Source organism: Xiphophorus couchianus, chromosome 8 (assembly GCF_001444195.1).
Source record: "Xiphophorus couchianus chromosome 8, X_couchianus-1.0, whole genome shotgun sequence".
NCBI classification, from domain to species: Eukaryota; Metazoa; Chordata; class Actinopteri; order Cyprinodontiformes; family Poeciliidae; genus Xiphophorus; species Xiphophorus couchianus.
In genome coordinates this window covers 1221686-1238119 of record NC_040235.1, presented here as the reverse complement: position 1 = coordinate 1238119, position 16434 = coordinate 1221686, and the positions used below count along the sequence as shown (strand labels likewise).

General features: G+C 45.5%; 2 protein-coding genes across 2 annotated transcripts; both read right to left on the bottom strand.

Moving 5' to 3' along the window:
- Nucleotides 1-438: 438 nt before the first annotated feature.
- Nucleotides 439-10211, bottom strand: mbd2 (methyl-CpG binding domain protein 2). The gene is made up of 7 exons (XM_028026483.1): nt 9653-10211; nt 6704-6863; nt 5773-5913; nt 5443-5533; nt 5194-5371; nt 3792-3919; nt 439-964 (listed from the first exon to the last, which is right to left on the bottom strand). Exons 1-6 carry the CDS (start codon nt 9760-9762, stop codon nt 3802-3804), a joined length of 798 nt encoding a protein of 265 aa, XP_027882284.1. The 5' UTR covers nt 9763-10211; the 3' UTR covers nt 439-964; nt 3792-3801.
- A 2518-nt stretch (nt 10212-12729) lies between these two features.
- Nucleotides 12730-16196, bottom strand: LOC114150188 (tubulin alpha-1B chain-like). The gene is made up of 4 exons (XM_028026482.1): nt 16054-16196; nt 14656-14878; nt 14227-14375; nt 12730-13928 (listed from the first exon to the last, which is right to left on the bottom strand). The coding sequence occupies exons 1-4, from the start codon at nt 16054-16056 to the stop codon at nt 12951-12953; spliced, it is 1353 nt and encodes a 450-aa protein (XP_027882283.1). The 5' UTR covers nt 16057-16196; the 3' UTR covers nt 12730-12950.
- Nucleotides 16197-16434: the final 238 nt, after the last annotated feature.

The window sequence follows — 16434 nt, the reverse complement described above, 5'->3', positions numbered from 1 at the left end:
GCATGACTTTTTCACCTTTTTGGCCCTGTTGGGGCTCCATATATATTGAGATTGTCAGATCAGTGACAGTGTAAGATATAAACGCTGGTCTCCATGTTTACATAGATGTATGCGCTCTCATCAGTCTGTTTACTCTGGTGGCACAAAGACAGATTCAGTTTCTGAGTAAAACTGAGTGAAGAGACTCACAGGGTTCCCAAAATGTGGGTCAGGACCCAGAAATGTGGTCCAACATCAACCAGAAGCAACCAAAACCACCAGCTTCAGGCAAAACGTCAGACGTTTCACAGGTTTATGTTTATATTTGACTTTTCTGGAAAATTATGGAAAAATTTAAACCTAAAAATCTTCCATTCAAACTGTCAAGATATCCAAACGTCCTGTTTGTTCCAGGAAATCCTCCGACTTCCAACCGGATCAGAAGAACCACAAAGAAACTGAATATAATCTCTTTATTTACTCCAGTTCAGGAAATGTACACTAAAGTTCTCTGAAGGTATAAAAATTTGTTTTAAATAAGTAATTATTCTGTTTGATATGTCTGTAAATTCTCATAATTATTAAATGAAACCCTGAAGACATGAAGCTCCTCCAATCAGGAGCTCAGAGAGTTAGAAGAGTTAAGCTGTCCTGCAGGCTGGTGCCACGCCCAACATGGCGTCGGTCTGAGGAGGCGGAGTCAGGAGGGGCGTGGTCTCCGGGAGGCAGAGTCACCGGGGCGGTGTCACTGGGGAGGCGGAGTCACCAGGGGCGGAGTTACCGGGAGGCGGAGGCTGGTTCAAGGCTTTGGTTGCTGGTTTGGATCCGTCTGAGCTGCTCCGGGTCCAGGCGTATAAACGGTTTCCTGAGCTGAGGAACCTGAGGAAGGTTGGAGGAAGCGAAGCGGGTTCTGGTCGGAGCGGGCCGGGTTTGAATCTGGATTTAGTTGAAGGAGGAAACCCTGAGGATGGTGGACAGGAGGACCCTGAGGACAGAAGGACAGAAGGACAGACGTCAGTCCTGGTTGATAATCAGACATTTGATCCTGTTTCTTGTTTCAGCTGAGCTGCGACTAAACGAGACGTTTTAAACATCTCCACCACTGAGCCTCTCAGTAAAGTTTACTTACAATGGAAATCAATTAAGTTATACAAAGAATTAAAAAATATATAAGAAACAATAAAATCAAGTCAAAGGAAAATAATAAATAGTAGTGGGCCCAGAACTGCGCCTTGTGGAACCCCACTTTAAATAACCTGGGAAGACCCAGATGATGATGTCATGGCTTCCAAAGCTTCTGATTGGTTACTTCTCAACACAGGTTGGTAACAAACTGAATCAAAGGACAAGCAGGACGTTGGTGACCCGGTTACTCCGGTTCTGACAGGAAAAACGGGCCGAAAATCCAACAAACTACGACAAATAAAGACTCTTCACCAAACACTGAGGGAAACGTCCTCCATTTCTTCTACTCTCCCGTTCCCATAATTTGCTGTTATGCAGCTACAGGTTCTGATTGGCTGCGATTCCTTCCTGGAGGACGACAACAGCTGACATGATGCTGCCATCACCGAATCGTTTTCACTCTCCTGGTGTTAACTCTAACTTTTCTCTAGCAGAGAACTGAAGCCGGGTCAGTTCTTCTGCTCTGTCTGCAGACGGCTGCTGGTACTGAGCCCGGTTCTGGTTCTGCTGTTAAAGGGGAGTTTTTCCTCTCCACCGTCGCCTCATGCTTTTTAAACCAAGATGAATATAAACTGAAACATCTGGTTTCAGCTGCAGGTAAATTTATCTGTTGTCTCTAATTTGTCTCCAACTTTAATCAGAGGAAACATTAAAAAGTTTCTGCCTGAGTTCATCAAAATTCCACGTTTCCTTGCTGCAGACTGGTTTTCTGACTGGTTTTATCTGATGCAGACTGGCTGACTGTTAGCTGGAGTTTCCAGAGGAGCTGATTCAGGCGATTTTCAGCTGCTGCTAATTAGAGAATGTTGAAGCACAGAGAATTATCTATCTGCTTCAAAGTCCTTCAGAGACAGTGAGTGTGTGTGTGTGTGTGTGTGTGTGTTCGGCCTCGATCGGGCTGCAGATTATCAGGATTTTCTAATTATTAGGCGTAATTAAGACAGAGTCGTGGATTATGAGGCTGAATCCTGAAAACGCTGCCGCAGATGCAGAGAGACGCTGGAACAATACAGAGTCCATCACCGAGTGTGTTCAGCAGTGGTGGGGGAGGGGCAGTGAACAGAACCACACACTGGACCTGCAGCAGAAACACAGACTCTTTTCTGCATCAAATATTAGAAATACTTTAATTAATGACGTTATTAAAGGTATTCTGCTGATTTCAGGCACAATATTCCTCATAGTGGAACTTTTTTTTATAGTTTTCAGACAAACTTCAGTAGTTTAGGTGACGGGCAGAGTCCAGCAGAACCGTCTGCTGCTGCAGAGACACGAGATGGAACCAGAAGAAATGAGCTGAAACCAGTTAAAACCAGCTGAAAACAACAGAAACCAACTAAAACCGATTGAACTGGACCAAACCACCTGACAATGGCTGAACCAGTAAAAACCATTTTAAACTGGGTGAAACCAGTAGAAATTAGTTCATGTCCCCCTGTTAAACCAACAAGTTGTTGATTTACCAACATCAGAAATGGAGTTTATCTGCTGTTCATCCCTCATGTTTGTTCATCTTCCTCTGATATGTCTCCCTCTCCCCCCCCCCCAGCGTGTTGCTGCCCCCTGCTGGCCGTTTCTGACCTAAACAGGCTGCTGGCTGTAATCCCTCCTCCACTCTCACAGCCTCTTTTTTTTTTTTTTTACCCCTCTTTTGTGGGCTCTAGTGTCCCTTATATGACAGCAGGCTGACAGGAAACGGGGAAGGAGAGGGGGGAAGACATGCGGCAAATGTCGTCGGGTCCGGGAGTCGAACCCGCGACGGCCGAGTCGAGGACTGAAGGCCTCCAAATATGGGTCGCGCTAACCACTACGCCACCACAGCACGCCTCTCTCACAGCCTCTTTTAGCACAAACGGCTAACATGTAGCTAATCTGCATCAACATCTCCACAGAAACACACACACACACACACAGCTGCATTAACAGCAGGTCACAGCAGGACAAACATCCTGACTGACTAACTGATGTGTTGCTGACAGATTGAGTTTAAACGGTTTTATGCTCTTAATGCACCGATCCATGTGCCAGAGGTCGGAACAGGCCCGATTTTAGCCGAATCACCTGCAGCAAAAAAAGCTGAGAATCAAACAAACTCCCACCATTCAGTCAACAAACTGCATGTAGTTTGATTGGTTCGTAATTCAGTAAAAAAACAACAAAAAAACAATAAATGCTCTGGTGAATTAATGAAAATATTCTTGAGTCCAATTTTAATCTAATTTAAAAATAAATGGGCTGTAATGTTCAACGTCACCACTAGATGTCAGTGAGGATCCTAATCAGCTGTGAGGTGTTGAAGTGAATCAAGTCCCAGTTTAAGTGAAGCTGTTGGGCTGAACTCCCGTCTGCAGCCTCATGATGGCGTCTCAACACTCAGGAGCAGTGGTCCCCAACCACTGGGCGCAAGAAATAATTAACTACTTCCGCATCTTTTATTTTGAAAAATCCTAAACCGGATTTTACCGGTTACGTCTTGCGCGTCAAAATTGAGCCAACTTGCAGCAGACTGAGTACTTTAAGATGCTGGTTGGACGGCTGCTGGATTGTTCCTGTTTCTCTCCTTCACCTGGACCCACGGACCTTGCCTGCATCTCGGTTACCACGGTAACCAGGTTGCCCTGCCTCACCTGTCCGTCTTTAGGCCGTCTTTCCCTGCAGCAGTTCCCGGGAGTTTTCGGCGGCTCTGGCTAAGCCGTCGGCCGTCAGCGCCTCCTCCAGGCTGCGGCGGGCCTGGAACACCTTCAGCTCCTGATCCCTGCCCAGAACACACAGAACCGGGTCAGAACTGCATCTGAGCCGCTCCAGAACTTCTGCTTCGTCATTAAGAACCGTTTCCGTCTGGGCGGATCTGGTTCCCCTCAGCAGAACAGAAACATAAACCAGATCATTAAACATGTTGAGAATCTGTTCAGATTCTGATCAGGAATCAGTTCAGGGTTTGAATTTCTGCAAAATAATGAATCTGTTCAGAATTAGGGAATAGATTCAAGAATCTGTTCAGTTCATTTAGAATCAAGACTTTCTCAGAGTCAGTTTGTTCATTTTGGGGGAATCTGTTCAGGAATGTGTTTGGAGTCAGGAACTGTTCGCCTTTGGAATCTGTTCATTTTGGGAATCTGTTCAGTAGCTGCTGGAATCAGGATGTAGAGGTGTTACTGGACCAGAGGGCTGACGGCTGATCTGAACAGAACCAGAACCAGTAGAACCACAGACCAGAATGTTCCCACTTTAATTCACATGAAGAAGAAAAACACAAAGAGGAAGAGGAGGGGGAAGAGGAATGGGAGCAATTTGGGATGACAGGCACATTCAGCCGGAGAGACGGAGAAAGAATGGGAAATTAATGGAGGGAAGAGATAAAAAATGAGGAGGAGGAGGGAATACTGCTGGAGGGAGAGAGGAGGAAGATAAGGATGTTTCTGGAAAGGAGGAGAAAATGAAGTGGAGGAGGAAATGAATGAAGGAAAACGGGAGGAGAGGAAGCATCCGGAAAGAGGAAGATGGATGGATGGAGAGAAAAAAAGAGAGAGAGAGAGCGAGCTGGGAAGGACAGGTGATGAAGGATCTAGTGATGGGTTTCAGTGATTCTGCTCCCACAGTGCCCCCTGCTGTCTGACTGCAGGAAAAGCAAACATTCAGCCTGAAACCAGAAACAAGCAGCAGATCCCAGTATTCCCAGTATTCCCAGAGGAACCAGCTGAGTCATCCCAGTTAGTTCCACAAACCGCTTTAAACTGTAGGATTAAACTTTAATTCATGTTTCAGTTTGAGCCTGGTTCTGATCCAAACCTCCAGGTTAAAACACATTTACTGTTAAAACTCCATGGACTCAACTTCCCAGAATTCCCAGCAAGTTTATTGTGTTGATTATTTCCCAGCCTATTCCAGGCCTGGAGAATCCTTAAATTGATCCTGGGATCAGAACCTCCGTGGATCATCTGGTCTGACAGAAGAATCCTGATTCTGAACAGATTCCTGATTTGAACAGTTCTGGAGGATCCCTGAATGAACCGGCTCCCCGGGCCTCACCGGATCTGCTCGTCCGTCACGGTGAAGGGCTTGCAGAGCGGCTGGGTCGTGTTCAGCCAGATGGCCGGGTTCTTCTCGGCCGCCGCCGACGTCTGACCCGTGATCGGCGCCGAGCTCATATGCAGGGCGCTGGCGATGGCCGACAGCAGGACGTCGTCGCCGGCGTCCGGCCCGATGCCTGCGGACAGGAGAGGTCGGGGGTCAGGTGTCGGGGGTCAGGCCGGGTTCTGCTGGAGGTTTGGGTTTTACCTCGCAGGCCTTTGGGCAGGTCCATGCTGCGCAGAACCTGCTCTGTGATGTCCGACGACCGCAGGCCCGTCAGACGCTTCTCCCAGAACAGCTGCAGAACAAACACGGGCTATGAGCCGAACCAGAACCAGAACCAGAGGTCATCAGAACTGCAGCAGAACAAAGACGACCAGAACCTCGGCTTGGTTCTAGTGGTCATAATGTTTTGCCTGATTAGTTTATAATCGTCTGTGCTCATTGGTCGTCTCTTCTCAGAGCTGATTCCTGATTGGCCCTTCTGCGCTGTCCGGCGGCGGCTGGTTGCCATGACAACCCGGGCCCCGCCCTCACCTGTCGCGGCTGCTCCACGGCTCTCTGCAGGTCCGTCTTCACCTTGTTTCCGGGGTGACTGGTAACCTTGGTAACAGGCTGTTTGAAGATGGACGCCGTCTGTCTGATGGGCAGAGCCGTGTTCAGGTCCGGTTTGCCTCCCTGCAGGGAAACAGAAACAGGTTGGGGCCGGTCTGATTCATCCATTCACCCATTCATTCCCTCAGCATGAACCTGCCAGGAGCTGCAGGGTTAACTCATCGCCATGGCAACAGCAGGAAGTCTGTGGAGCGCCATCCAGCTCTGAACTGGTCCCGTCGAGGTTCTGATGGATCCAGAACCGGTCCTATTAAACATCACTGGGCTGCTTAGTACCAGGAACCCGATGGGTTCTACCGGCCGAGTCTAACTCTAGTGGTTCTGGTTCTGAATGTTTTACCACCAGAACCTAGAGGCTGGTTCTGAGATTCCGGTTCGGTTCTGGAGTCACTTTCAGTTCTTGTTCCAGACGAGCCGGGTCAGAACGGACCAGAACCACAGTTCTACAGAACCTGGAGTCAGACCTGCTTTAGCCTAACAGGTTCTGCTGAGGTTTCATTTGGACTTTTTCTGCTTTTTCACCGTTTCACAACAGAACCCGACCAGAACCGACCGTGTCCTGATTCTGAACTGATTCTTTTTTTCTGAACAGATTCCTGAACCTAAAGAGTTTCCAGCATCCGAAACAAAGAGTGGAAACATTTCTCCTCTGACCTTTGACCTCTGATAAGATTCATGATTTTAAACAGAATGAACTGAATCTAGACTATATAAACCCGACTTTGAACAGATTCCTGATTCTGAACAGATTCTCCAAACAGTGAACTGTTGCCTCCCAGCAGGAGAATCTCTGATTAATCGTGCATAAGCCACGCCCCCTTTCTGGCCCCGCCCCCATCGTAGCTCCACCTACCTTGGCCAGGTTCTGTGCGTCGTGTCGGAACCGCTGCTTGTTCTTCTGCAATTTTCCGGGCATCATCTTCCCGGTCCGGAAGTCGAAGCAGGCCAGGTCCACGGCGTTGCCCAGGTAACGGGCCAGCTGCGGCTTGCTCCGGAACTTTTTCCCTGTCGGACTGGAGGAGACGTGAAACCGGGTCAGTCCGGACAAACTGGACCTGCAGGTTCCGATGGGTCCGGCTCAGTCTCAGGACATTCTGCTGCAGATTGGGTCACATTCTGGGAAAATAACTGAGACGCTCGGAGAGGTTCCGATTAATCACAATTGGTTAATTGTGATTAATTGATTATTGAAATAATCATCAATATATAAATACAGATTTCTATTAGCATCTTTAATGTGTTTCTAATATTGTAAAAATGTTTCAATGGTTAAATTAAAAATGTGGAACAAATATTTTTATCTGATTAATCAATTAATAATCGATTAATCGTCAGAATAATTGATTACTAAAATGATTGTTATTTGCAGCCAGAGTTTAAACTGGGTCAACAGAACCACGATCCACAACAGCAGAAAGAGAAAATAACCCAGCTGCTGTAGTGGCCTAGTCAAAGTCCTGATGTCAACCAGATGAATCAAGCTGCTGTAGTGGCTTAGTCAAAGTCCTGACGTCAGCCGGATGAATCAAGCTGCTGTAGTGGCTTAGTCAAAGTCCTGATGTCAACCAGATGAATCAAGCTGCTGTAGTGGCTTAGTCAAAGTCCTGACGTCAGCCGGATGCTGAGATGGGTGGCTCTCCAGTGTGACTCACTGGGAGCCACTGGGAGCTCTGGGCTCAGACTGGAGCTGCTGCTCTTCCAGGAAGCTGCTGACTGACTTCCTGACTAGCTGATGAGTCACCTCCCGACCCAACCCGACCCGAAACTCAGCCTTTCAGGAAGTGGCGGAACCGCCAGCGGCGCCCAGCGACAGGAAGCGCCGGCGGGCGGCCGCTGCCTTGCCGCAGTGCAGGCAGGCCTGCAGCGGGAGCCGCTTCCTGTGACCCCAAGCTGCAGCAGAGAAGAAGAAGCTGCAGTCCACTCCAACCCCATCTGCTGATGCATGATGGGAAAAGTCCAGACTGATACAGGCCCGGGTCGGCAGGTCCCACTGAAAACAAGTTCAGCTGTACCAAACCTCTCCACTAGATGGCAGCATGCAGGACGGCCTGTCCCTTTAAGAGGGTCTGGAGGAGATCTGGGTTTAATAGTAGATGCAAGTCGGGTCTCTGTGTTCTTCTGGGTCGGCTGTGGTTCTGGACCTGGAGGCCATTTTCTCTCCTTATTGTGGAATCATGACCTCTGACCTTCACTGAGCCGGTGAGGCCTGCGGAGCTTCAGATGCTGTTTTAGTTCCTCAGGCCCCCAAGTTAGCATGATAAATACTTAGCATGCTAGCTATAGCATGCTAACTATAACATATGCTAACTGAACATTTAACGTAACAAAGAAGCAAAGGATGAGCTGTACAGACGTTTACCAACAAACAGAACAGATTCAGGAGTTTATATTCAAGTTCTCAAGACCCCGCTTTTATTTTGATAGTCCTCTTCCACTAAACAGCAAGAGAATTTGAACATTAGCTCAATATTTAATTCTGAGCTAGCTAAACATTTAGTTTGTATACTAAGAGTTTAGCCAACTTGGAGCTAATTAAATATTTAGCAAGCTCAAAATTGAGCTAGCTCTAAGCTAGATTGGGGCTAAATACTTATGTTAATCTAAATATTTAGCTTGCTAAGTATTTAGTTAGTTAACTGAATACTTAGCTTGCACAAAGCTAACTAAATATTTAACAACCTCAAAGCTAAATTCAAGCTAAATATTTAGTTCATATAACTGCTCTTAATATTTAGCTTTGAATAAAATATTTAGCTTGTGAAATTAATATTTAGTTTCATAACTAAGTATTTAGTTATGAAACTAAATATTTAGCTTACTCGCAACTAACCAAGTATTTAGCAAACTCAAAGCTAGATTGGATTTAAATACTTAACTAAGGGGCGTGCTGTGGTGGCGCAGCGGGTTAGCACGCCCCACGTTTGGAGGCCTTAGTCCTCGACGCGGACGTCGCGGGTTCGACTCCCGGTCCCGACGACCTTTGCCGCATGTCTTCCCCTCTTTCCTCACCCTCCTTCCTGTCTGCCTACTGTGCAAAAAATACGAGCCGCTAGCGCCGCAAAAACTCTTCGGAGAAAAAAAAAAAATACTTAGCTAAGTATTTAAATCTAAGTAATATTTATTATTCTAAATGACATGCTGTTTCTCTCTCGACAGGCTAAACAACCCAAATTATGACTGTTAATTTCTGACAGTTACTAACAGAACCCTTTAATAAACCACATTCCGTTCAGAACATCAAAGCCCAATAAATAAATAATAAACCAGAACCCACACTGGGCCCGGCTCCAGCCTACTTCAGGCCGTCAGTCGGGTTCTGGTCAAGTGATTTCTTCATTCTAGGGTCAGGCAGTGAGCAGGCCTGCAGGATTTAAATAAATGTGACTTAATTATTTAACCGGGGTGTGAATACTTCCTGTATGGTGGAAACGTGTCGTCGGGTCATAAAGCAGAACCCTGCAGCCAGTGTGAATACTTTCACAGAGTTCTGTTTGTTGGCTCGGTTCTAGAAATGAATCATTCTGGACTCTTTGCACACAACCGTCCTGAACTGGGTCAAATAATCCGGGATTAATCTGGATCAGAGCAGAAGTTGCTGGAACTAAGTGAAAGCAAACAGAACCTCGGAACCGGCTGGCTCAGTCCCAGTAGTTCCCGTCAATTCCAGTAAACCACTGGTTCTGTGGAAAAACACTCCCAGCGGGACATTTCTGGAACCGCAGAGCTGGTTCCCATAAACACTTCTCAGAGTAGGACGGCTCGGTTCGGACCAGCAGCTGCTGGTTCCGAACTGATGGATCACCTGTAGTAGTAGACGTCGCTCTTTCCGGCGCTCAGCCCGGACTTCCTGATCACTTCCTCCTTCTTCCAGCCGGGCGGCAGCGCCGGACAGTCCGTCTTCTTCCTCTCCATCACCGCGGGGCTCCCGGTCCGGATCGGTTCCGCTCAGTCCCGGACAAACAGGCGGCGCGCCGAGCTCAGGCGGACCGACGTCACCAACGTTAACGGCAGCGGTCCCGCCCCGGTTCGGCTTCTCTCGGCTTTAACTCGGCCAGAAAGTGAAACCCGGCTCGGACAATTCTGTGGCCCGGGAGGTCCGGACTGGATCCGAGGTTCGGTTCCGAGTGTTCGCGGGGAGAACCGGTGGGTCACAGCAGCTGAACTGGAGCTGAACCGGACCAACGGCAGACTGTGACGTCTCAGTCGGATCGCACTTCTACGACAGGCTCACGCCCGAAGATCGTCTGTTGCACAGGATGACTCACTCCTGACTCAAAAACGTCTGAAACTACAGAACGCTTACAGTTCCGGGATTTATCTTAATAGCATTTCCGCCTGAATAACCAATCAGAAAACAGAATGCAAAGAAACCCCTGAGCTGAGAATAAAGTTAAATAAAACGTTAAGTGATATATATATGTGTAGTTGACAAATAAGCTGTAATAAAAATAGTTTATATTTTTTATTTTATGTATTAATTTAATTCTGTGTTCTTGTTGTTTTCTATTTCCATGTGGATCATATATTGTGTACAAAATTAACTTCCTAAACACCTAAACACATGTATTCATTTCAATCTTATATTGAATTATTATTTTTTTCAATTTGCTGCATCAGTGCCAGAAGTTTAATAGTGAGACGCTGAAAGTTATTTTCAACCACAACTGATTTAATACATATTTTTTGGTGAAGATGTGGCACAATTTGATTAATTTTTCTAAATAATCATAGAAAGGACAACACTACTCCTTAATTATTTTTACATTAATTCTGTTCAAACTCAAAGAAATGTCCACAAACTCTAGTTTACAGCGACCTCGTCGTGTTCTCTTCATGTCAAATCAGTGCAAGATGTTTTTTCTCTTACACTTAAAACAGTTGAGAAAACAAGTCATCATCTACCCAGAATGCATTGTGGCATGAACACGATTTCGGTGCGATAATGTTTTATTTAATTTTATAAAACTAAAGAGTGAATATTTTTTTACTGTGGTATTTTACATCTGAAATAAATGTTTTCAAATAAATTAGTTGTGTATCCCTTTAATCCGAAGAGGACTGGCGCAGTCCGAGTCGTTATGGCGCTAATAAAAACAAGCTAGGAGACTCCTAGCCGGGATAACCCACCGACATGTCCGCCTCTTATTGCCAGCAATAACTTAAGAATTAATAAGTAAATTATTTCAGAAGTATTTAATGTGATAAATAAAAACACTGACCTCTATTGTCGGTGTCGTAGGTTTCTGTCTGTAAATGAAAAAGCTGCTCTCACCTGGTGGCTGCAGGAACTTCGCAGCGGGGTCCTTCGTCCCAGGATGGCCAAATTACTGCCAGTTCAAAATACACATTACTGCGGCGTTTCCACCATGACGTCGACTCTTTATTTGGCTATTAACCCTCCTGTTATGTTAGGGGTCAAACTGACCTGTTTTAAAGTGTAATTTAAAAAAAATGTTTGGAGGTATTTTTCTTTGCTTGAAACTTTTTCTATTTGTCTTAGTAGGTGCACCCTACATATAAATTGAAAATGTATTCATTTTACCCATTTGCAACCTCCATACGTCTACATATTACACAGATACTGGCGATTTGACCCGGCAGTCAAGTTGAAGGGCAATAAAGGATTAAAAAATGTCCAATTCTATGTTTCCTTGCAGATATGAACCATATTTCACCACACACACACACACACACACACACAAGCCCACTTTCTCACTATTCTCACAACATTGAAAGCTCAAAACATTGTCCTGAGCCGTATGCAACGAAATTTCGTTCTGTATACACCCTGTGCATGCAAAATGACAATAAAGTCAGTCTAAGTCTAAGTCTATTCTCTTGACTTGTCTAGGAAATTGCGTGAAAGCAGATTCACACCCTCACTGAGTGACACTCAGCAGAAGTGGAGGCAAACATAAATTTGACTCATTTGTTTGATTTTAATCAGCGGGTCAATTTGACCCAGAACAGTATGATTGTCTCAAGTTCAATTATAAAGATCAACCATTGAAAAAGTCAAAATGTAATATTAAAAAAATGTACGAAATATAAATTTCAAGCAAATTGTTGTTTGTGTCTAGGTTTTGTTCAGTGGACATAAAAAAATGTAAATTCCATTGTTTTATGTCCAAACAAGTAAATGATTAAGTTGTCGTCAATGATCCTTTATTTGTGAGAAATAACAAAAATAATTGCAAAAATATTGATTGAAATGGTTAGTATTGGAGTTAATAATCAGATACAAAATGTTTTGAAGGATTATTTTTGGTTTCTGACATTATTGCATGATTAAACTCTCTTCACATCAAACTGACCCAGGAACATTAATGCTGTCCCTCAGAAACGGACAGCAGGGTTAACAGAATATTAACATGAGAAAACTATAAAATAAGTCAAAAATAAACTTGTTTCAGAGGCACAAATGCTGGACGGTCGCTCTGCCATATCTAGAAATCAACGCAATTTCTAAATTATAACTGATTTAAACTTAATCTGGTAAATTTGTTGAAATTTTTATATTAAGACTAAAATGAACAAATTCACTCGTCTTTTGTAAAAGTGTCTTCAATATAAACCTTAAACTAATACTGTAGATAATATTTAATATTTATAAAGTTAACATTTAATGTTTACTGCGTGTTGAGCTCAAAGCTGGTGTAAAAACAGGAGGTCTCACTTCAACACAAATTGTCAGTGTTTACTGGTTAAAACATGTTTGATCTTCAGTGAATTTACTCAGGAATTTTATTTTAAAAAGTGAAAGTTCATAATATTATGTCATAATATGTCCAGTGAAGTAAAACTCCTGTCTTGAAATTAGTTTTAAAGTTACTGCAGTGAGTATTTGGTGGAACCTGGACATGGAGGCAGAAACTGGAGCGTTTTAAACATTAATGTTTTATTCATGATTGTAACAGGAAAAGGAAATGATGTGTAACAGCAGAGAGTAAACAGAGGAATGATCAGAACAGGAAGTAGAGCTGAAAGTGCAGCAGGAAACAGGAAGAGTCATGATCTGTTATGTGATGGATCAGAACATGATGTGGAATGTCTTTCAGTCAGAGCTAACCACGCTACGGTAACCACGGTAACAAACACGTCTAGTACTCCTCCCCCTCCTCGTCCTCGCCCTCCACCGAGTCGACGCCCACCTCCTCGTAGTCCTTCTCCAGGGCGGCCATGTCCTCCCGCGCCTCAGAGAACTCGCCCTCCTCCATGCCCTCGCCCACGTACCAGTGGACGAAGGCCCGCTTGGCGTACATCAGGTCGAACTTGTGGTCAAGGCGCGCCCAGGCCTCGGCGATGGCCGTGGTGTTGCTGAGCATGCAGACGGCGCGCTGCACCTTGGCCAGGTCTCCGCCCGGCACCACGGTGGGCGGCTGGTAGTTGATGCCCACCTTGAAGCCGGTGGGGCACCAGTCCACGAACTGGATGGAGCGCTTGGTCTTGATGGTGGCGATGGCGGCATTGACGTCCTTGGGCACCACGTCGCCGCGGTACAGCAGGCAGCAGGCCATGTATTTGCCGTGGCGCGGGTCGCACTTCACCATCTGGTTGGCGGGCTCGAAGCAGGCGTTGGTGATCTCGGCCACCGTCAGCTGCTCGTGGTAGGCCTTCTCGGCCGAGATGACGGGCGCGTAGGTGGCCAGGGGGAAGTGGATGCGCGGGTAGGGCACCAGGTTGGTCTGGAACTCCGTCAGGTCCACGTTGAGCGCGCCGTCGAAGCGCAGCGACGCCGTGATGGACGACACGATCTGGCTGATGAGGCGGTTCAGGTTGGTGTAGGAGGGGCGCTCGATGTCCAGGTTGCGGCGGCAGATGTCGTAGATGGCCTCGTTGTCCACCATGAAGGCGCAGTCCGAGTGCTCCAGGGTGGTGTGGGTGGTGAGGATGGAGTTGTACGGCTCCACCACCGCCGTGGAGACCTGCGGCGCCGGGTAGATGGAGAACTCCAGCTTGGACTTCTTCCCATAATCTACCGAGAGGCGCTCCATCAGCAGGGAGGTGAAGCCGGAGCCGGTTCCTCCGCCGAACGAGTGAAACACCAGGAAGCCCTGCAGGCCGGTGCACTGGTCAGCCTGCGGAGGAACAACCGGGTCAGAACCGGGCCAGAACCCGCATCTGCTGCTGCTTTAGGCCGTCAAAGTGACTAATGATGTTAGACGATAAATCATAGCAGAAGTTTGACATCATTTTCAAGTAACGCATGATAATGGTATGATGATTTAAAATCCAAAACATTCAAATTTACTCAATTTAAAATAAATAAAAACAATAAAATTAATTATAAAATCTCCAGATGGCAGCAGACTGAAGACTTATCATCCAGGTTTTGTTGCGACCGGCCTAGTTCAAGCACCATGGAGCTGAACTCACCAGTTTACGGATGCGGTCCAGAACCTGGTCGATGATCTCCTTGCCGATGGTGTAGTGGCCGCGGGCGTAGTTGTTGGCAGCGTCTTCCTTCCCAGTGATGAGCTGCTCAGGGTGGAACAGCTGGCGGTACGTCCCAGTCCGAACCTCATCTACAAAATAAATTAAAAATTTACTCTTGGGTCAATTTATTTACATTAATAAAACCTCAAGTAACTTTTATTATAAAATATAAACAGTCACAATGTCATAAAGGTATGAGACAAAATCTGTGAAAATTAAAATTGAGCTCCTCTGCTTCTCCCAGTGCTAACTAGAAACAACCAATCAGAGCCAGGGGGCGTGTCTTAGCGCTGTCAATCACTATGTAAAAAAACAATTCTTTTCTTCTAAGAGTTACTGGAGCGTTAAGCCGTGAACTCGGATGTTTACCGATGACGGTGGGCTCCAGGTCCACGAACACGGCCCTGGGGACGTGCTTCCCGGCGCCGGTCTCACTGAAGAAGGTGTTGAAGGAGTCGTCTCCCCCGCCGATGGTCTTATCGCTGGGCATCTGTCCGTCCGGCTGGATGCCGTGCTCCAGGCAGTACAGCTCCCAGCAGGCATTCCCGATCTGGACTCCGGCCTGGCCGACGTGGATGGAGATGCACTCGCGCTGCAAACACACAGAAGCAACAACTACAGGATTCAACAGAACACCAGCTGATAAAGGCTGCAAAGATATAAAAATACTGATCTTTACTTTCTGTTTGCAAAACATCTGCTGCAGAATTTATACTTCAAAAGTATTCATATCTTCTGCATAAAAATGTTTTATTCAATACTAAAGCTCAGCAACATTTTATCAACCATAACTTTATTTTTTCTTTTTACATTTTCATCTACTTTGTCAATTCCTAGTTCTGTTTTGTTGACATTAAGCTCTTTTCACTAATGTTGATTTTGAACCTTCTTTGAAGCCATTTTAATATGACAGATTTATAATCTTGATCAAAGCTCCAACAAATATCTCATTCATAATCTCTGAAAACATCTAAATACAAACTAAACATTTATTAAAGTGTTTGAAAACATTGTGGCGGGCATGTCAAAGTATATAGAATTAGACAAAAACATCAGGGAAATAAAATACACCGAATAAGGTAAAAATTTACAGTATAAAAATACAAGGAAATTATATTTTTAAAAGTCTGCTAAGGTTCAATGAAATTCGAGTGGAATAATTTAAGAAAATGTACATGTTTTTAATTTAACAGTAAAATGAAAAGCGGGAAAATACAGCAACTGAAATTTAAACACGGCGCTCATTCCATTTTGATTGGCTGTCGGTCTCCATGGTCCCGCCCCCAGCTCCCGGAGGAAAGCGGTTCCGTCCTCCGGCCCAGCTCCAAGCTGGCGCTGGTAGAACCTGGATAGCGATGCTAATAGAACCGGCCGAGGCTAAGCAGCAGCAGCAGCAGCACCAGGACCGGTTCGGAAGGAGAAATCCCAAAGAGTTATAATTAAATAACGCTGCGGTTTTCAGACGGTTTCTCTGATCCCGAGCACGTGACCCTAAGGATTTACGGCGCGAGCTGAAACCGTTAGTTATTCATCTGTTTGAAAGTGCGCAGTGACCGACTGACGGAAAAAACGACCAAATAATGCCCGGAAAATCCACCATCCTATTTAAAACCTGTGTTTGAAGTAAAAATCCGGGTAACTAACAACTGAGATCGGTTTGTAAACCAAAAGCCGCGTCGCAGCGACAATTAAAAGGATACTTTAAATCCCACAGAAAAAATCCTTTTGACCTCTCCTGAATTTCCGTTATAAGCGAACAGTTCTTACCATTCTGTGCAGTTGGTTTTGAGGTAAACGTCAACAAAAAAAGCCTAGAAGAGGGTTGGACGTCTTACAGATCGACTGTTAGGCGGTCGAGGAAAGACAAAATGGAGACATGCAGGCGGTTCGAGCCGCTTTATGCAACGTACCATCAGGCCGGAGGGGTTGGACCGAACCACTGGGTGCAGGGGAGGGGGGTCGTAAAACAAATTTATGAGGGTCGCAGGTTTATAAAACCAAAACAGACTAAATATAAAACATAACATTTTTATTTCAAACATGGGAAAAAATTCATATATCAGGAGAAAATACAGGAAACAAACAACACTTTCATATCCAGTTCAAAAAGCCAGTTTATTAAATCCTAAACTCAATAATAATAATAAT

Coding starts and splice junctions, on each gene's coding strand:
- mbd2 (XM_028026483.1), bottom strand. CDS start 9,762: ATGGAGAGGAAGAAGACGGACTGTCCGGCGCTGCCGCCCGGCTGGAAG. Junction 5,914..6,703: donor ACGCACAGAACCTGGCCAAG/GTAGGTGGAGCT, acceptor GTTTCCCTGCAG/GGAGGCAAACCGGACCTGAA. Junction 3,920..5,193: donor GTGACGGACGAGCAGATCCG/GTGAGGCCCGGG, acceptor TGTTCTGGGCAG/GGATCAGGAGCTGAAGGTGT.
- LOC114150188 (XM_028026482.1), bottom strand. Junction 14,376..14,655: donor CCTGGAGCCCACCGTCATCG/GTAAACATCCGA, acceptor TTTATTTTGTAG/ATGAGGTTCGGACTGGGACG. Junction 13,929..14,226: donor TGGACCGCATCCGTAAACTG/GTGAGTTCAGCT, acceptor GTTCCTCCGCAG/GCTGACCAGTGCACCGGCCT.